Source organism: Borostomias antarcticus, assembly GCF_949987555.1.
Source record: "Borostomias antarcticus genome assembly, chromosome: 20".
In the NCBI taxonomy this organism is placed as follows: domain Eukaryota; kingdom Metazoa; phylum Chordata; class Actinopteri; order Stomiiformes; family Stomiidae; genus Borostomias; species Borostomias antarcticus.
In genome coordinates, this window is record NC_140253.1 from 9885564 (window position 1) to 9890563 (window position 5000).

At 55.6% G+C, this 5000-nt stretch overlaps 1 protein-coding gene across 1 annotated transcript in view; it reads left to right on the forward strand.

Annotated features, from left to right (window-relative positions):
• Nucleotides 1–5000, forward strand: part of htt (huntingtin) — a gene marked incomplete at its 3' end in the record, with an annotated part of 41380 nt that overhangs the window by 25523 nt on the left and 10857 nt on the right. The window contains exons 40-46 of the mRNA XM_084454730.1: nt 147–412; nt 775–917; nt 1267–1492; nt 2138–2285; nt 2468–2647; nt 4419–4595; nt 4786–4862. Coding sequence (XP_084310856.1) covers nt 147–412; nt 775–917; nt 1267–1492; nt 2138–2285; nt 2468–2647; nt 4419–4595; nt 4786–4862 — 1217 coding nt within the window. The remainder of the gene's footprint in view (nt 1–146; nt 413–774; nt 918–1266; nt 1493–2137; nt 2286–2467; nt 2648–4418; nt 4596–4785; nt 4863–5000) is intronic.

The following is a 5000-nucleotide window of genomic DNA, read 5'->3' on the forward strand; positions in this document are numbered from 1 at the left end:
CACGCTCTCTCTCCTCTCTCTCCTTCTCTCTCCCACTCTCCCTCTCTCTCCTCCCTCCCTCTCTCTCTCTCTCCCTCTCTCCCTTTCTCTTCATCTTTCTCCCTCTCTCTCTCCTCTCTCCCTCCCCCCCCCTCCCTCTCTCCCAGGTGTCAGTGGGGACGGTCCAGCTGTGGGTGTCCGGTATCCTGGCGGTTCTGCGGGTCCTGATCTCTCAGTCCACCGAGGACATCGTCCTGTCCCGCGTCCACGAGCTGTCCCTCTCCCCCCACCTGCTGTCCTGCCCCGCCATACGCCGTCTCCGCGACGACGGCCCCGCCGCCGCCGCCCCCCTCCCGCCCCCTCCCGTCGCCCCCGGCGACCAGGGGGCCGACGCCGAGACGCAGCGGGCGCCGCCCGAGGAGACATTCGCCAGGTGAGCTCCGTCGGTGTGATGGATCGTGGGTAATAGGGGACGTCAGTAACACTGTGATGAACGTATGTTGATAATGAATAACCCACCTCCTCCCTCTCCTCTCCCTCCTCTCTCTCTCCCTCCCTCTCTCCTCTGTCTCTCCTCCCTCTCCTCCCCTTCGTTCTCCCTTCCTCTCCTCCCTACCCCCTCTTTTCTCTCCTTTCCCTCTCTCTCTCTCCTGCCTCTCCCCCTCTTTTTCCTCTCCCTCTCTCCTCCCCTCCTCTCTCCTCTCTCTCTCTCTCTCTCTTTCCTCTCTCTCCCTCCCTCTCTCCTCTCCTCTCTCCTCCCCTCCTCTCTCTCTCTCTCTCTCTCTCTCTCTCCAGGTTCCTGCTCCAGCTGGTGGGGGTGTTGTTGGAGGACATCTCGTCCCGGCAGGTGAAGGTGGACATGACGGAGCAGCAGCACACCTTCTACTGCCAGCAGCTGGGCACCCTGCTCATGTGCCTCATACACATCTTTAAGAGCGGTGGGTGGACGCGCACACACACACACACACACACACACTCTCTCGCATGCACGCACACACACACACTTTGGAACGAAGTACAAACACAAACGCACACTCTGTCTCTCTCTCTCTCTCTCTCTCTCTCTCTCGCATGCACACACACACACACTCTCTCGCATGCACGCACATACACTCATACTCACACACACACACACACACACACTTTGGTACGAAGTACAAACACAAACGCCCACCCTCACACACTTGCACACACAGTTGGAGCGAACACACACATACACACACCCACCCACACACACACACACATGCATCTCGTACTCAGACGCCGACCCCGCTCTCTCTTTCTCAGGGATGTTCCGGAGGATCACGGCCGCTGCCACCCGCCTCCTGAAGGGCGAGGGGGGCGTGGCCGCGGGCGGCGAGGGCGGAGAGTTCTACCCCCTGGAGGGCCTGAACGGCGCGGTGCGGAGCCTGATCACCACACACCCCTCGCTGGTTCTGCTCTGGTGCCAGGTGCTGCTCATCATCCACTACACCAACTACTCCTGGTGGGCCGAGGTCCACCAGACGCCCAGGTAACACACACACACACACACACACAAGACGCACGCACACACACACACAAGACGCACGCACACATACACACACACACACACACACACACACACACACACAAGACGCACGCACACACACACACACAAGACGCACGCACACACACACACAAGACGCACGCACACATACACACACACACACACACACACAAGACGCACGCACACATACACACACACGCACACACACACACACACACACAAGACGCACGCACACATATACACACACACACACACAAGACGCACGCACACATACACGCACACACACACACCTACAGATACACAGCAGACGCACACACCCACACCTACAGACACACAGGCGTATGAACGCACACACACGCACACCCCTACAGATGTACACTAACACACACGTGCTCCTGCGAATACACATACTGTATACACACTAACACACATGCACACACACTCACACAAACACATACACACACACACAAACAAACACACAGACCTCTCCTGCAGATACAGTACACACACACACACACACACACCTACAGATGCACACACACACCCACCCACAGCACATACCCACTTCTCCGTAAACGTTACTCTCAGCACCTCCCTGACCACTGCACCTCCTCCCCCCCCCTCCTCCAGGGGGCACAGCCTGTCCTGCACCAAGCTGCTGAGCCCCCACTCCTCCGGCGAGGGGGAGGGGGAGGAGGAGCGTCCGGAGGCGCGTCTGGCCATGTGCAGCCGGGAGATGGTCCGGCGCGGAGCCCTCATCCTCTTCTGCGACTACGTGGTGAGAACAACCTCCCCCCCCCCCGCCGCCGCGTTCCCATCGGGGAGGTCGCGTGATGCGTACCGCAGATTTGAAATCACGCCCCTTTCGGTGCTAGGTTGATGTATCGATTTCCTGTTATTGTTGTTTTTTGTGGTAACCAATACCCACGATGCCGTTCTCTCCCCCCCCCCCCCCTGCAGTGTCAGAACCTCCACGACTCGGAGCACCTGACCTGGCTGATCGTCAACCACGTGCGTGACCTCATCAGCCTGTCACACGAGCCGCCCGTCCAGGACTTCATCAGCGCCGTGCACCGCAACTCTGCCGCCAGCGGACTCTTCATCCAGGCCATCCAGTCACGCTGTGACAACCTCTCTACAGTGAGACCTCTACCTCTATCACTCCATCACTCTCTATCACTCCATCACTCTATCACTCCATCACTCTCTATCTACTCTATCACTCCATCCAGTCCCACTGTGACAACCTCTCTACAGTGAGACCTCTACCTCTATCACTCCATCACTCTCTATCACTCCATCACTCTATCACTCCATCACTCTCTATCTACTCTATCACTCCATCCAGTCCCACTGTGACAACCTCTCTACAGTGAGACCTCTACCTCTCTCTATCACTCCATCACTCTCTCTATCACTCCATCACTCTCTCTATCACTCCATCACTCTCTATCTACTCTATCACTCCATCACTCTCTCTATCACTCCATCACTCTCTCTATCACTCCATCACTCTCTATCACTCCATCACTCTCTATCACTCCATCACTCTATCACTCTCTCTATCTACTCTATCACTCCATCCAGTCACGCTGTGACAACCTCTCTACGGTGAGACCTCTACCTCTATCACTCCATCACTCTCTATCACTCCATCACTCTATCACTCCATCACTCTCTATCTACTCTATCACTCCATCCAGTCCCGCTGTGACAACCTCTCTACGGTGAGACCTCTACCTCTCTCTATCACTCTATCACTCTCTCACTCCATCACTCCCTATCACTCTCTCTATTACTCTCTCTATCACTCTTATCACTCTTTCTATCACTCCATCACTCTATCACTCTCTATCTACTCTATCACTCCATCACTCTATAACTCTCTCTATCTACTCTATCACTCCATCCAGTCCTGCTGTGACAACCTCTCTACGGTGAGACCTCTACCTCTACCTATCACTCTCTATCACTCTCATTACTCTCTCTATCACTCCATCACTCTCTCTATCACTCCATCACTCTCTATCTACTCTATCACTCCATCCAGTCCCGCTGTGACAACCTCTCTACGGTGAGACCTCTACCTCTACCTATCACTCTCTATCACTCTCATTACTCTCTCTATCACTCCATCACTCTCTCTATCACTCCATCACTCTCTATCTACTCTATCACTCCATCCAGTCCCGCTGTGACAACCTCTCTACGACGAGACCTCTACCTCCATCACTCTCTATCACTCTCTATCACTCCATCACTCTATCATTCCATCACTCTCTCTATGTACTCTATCACTCCATCTTCTTGCCTGTCTGCTTCCACACTGTGGCACTACAGTCCTACATATATAGATATAGATATAGATAGATTTGCACACCCTCTATCTCTGCCTGTCACTCTAGCTCTCCATTAGTCCACCTCAGTGCGTCACCAGCCCTAGTCTTACTGTCCCCCCCCAGCCCACCAGCCCTAGTCTTACTTTCCCCCCCCCCCCCCAGCCCCCCAGCCCTAGTCTTACTGCCCCCCCCCCCCCCCCCACCAGCCCTAGTCTTACTGCCCCCCCCAGCCCACCAGCCCTAGTCTTACTGTCCCCCCCCCCCCCCACCAGCCCTAGTCTTACTGTCCCCCCCCCCCCCCCCCCCAGCCCACCAGCCCTAGTCTTACTGTCCCCCCCCCAGCCCACCAGCCCTAGTCTTACAGTCCCCTCCCCCCCCCAGCCCACCAGCCCTAGTCTTACTGTCCCCCCCCCCCCCCACCAGCCCTAGTCTTACTGTCCCCTCCCCCCCCCCAGCCCACCAGCCCTAGTCTTACTGTCCCCTCCCCCCCCCAGCCCACCAGCCCTAGTCTTACTGTCCCCTCCCCCCCCCAGCCCACCAGCCCTAGTCTTACTGTCCCCTCCCCCCCCCAGCCCACCGTGCTGAAGAAGACCCTTCAGTGTCTGGAGGGGATCCACCTGAGTCAGTCTGGCTCCCTGCTGATGCTGTACGTGGACAAGCTGCTGCTCACGCCCTTCAGGGTGCTGGCGCGCATGGTGGACACGCTGGCCTGCCGCCGCGTCGAGATGCTGCTGGCCGAGACCCTGCAGGTGTGTGTGCGTGTGCGTGTGTGTGTGTGTGGGGTACCTCGAGGATGTGTGCATTTGCTACTTTTATTAAGAATTGTTGGATGCAAAGTTAAAGAGGGACATAGTTTGGACCTTGTATAGCTCAGCTGTGTCGTTTGTTAGTGTAGTTTTGATTGGTTCTCTCTCTCTCTCTCTCTCTCTCTCTCTACAGAACAGTATAGCTCAGCTGCCTCTGGAGGAACTGGACCGGATCCAGGAGTACCTCCAGACCAGCGGACTAGCTCAGAGGTAATACTACTACTACTAATACTACTACTTATACTACTACTACTACTAATACTACTACTACTACTAATACTACTACTACTGCTAATAACAATGGAGTACTTGGTGAAAGTCCTACCAAGTACTACAAAGAAGCACTGA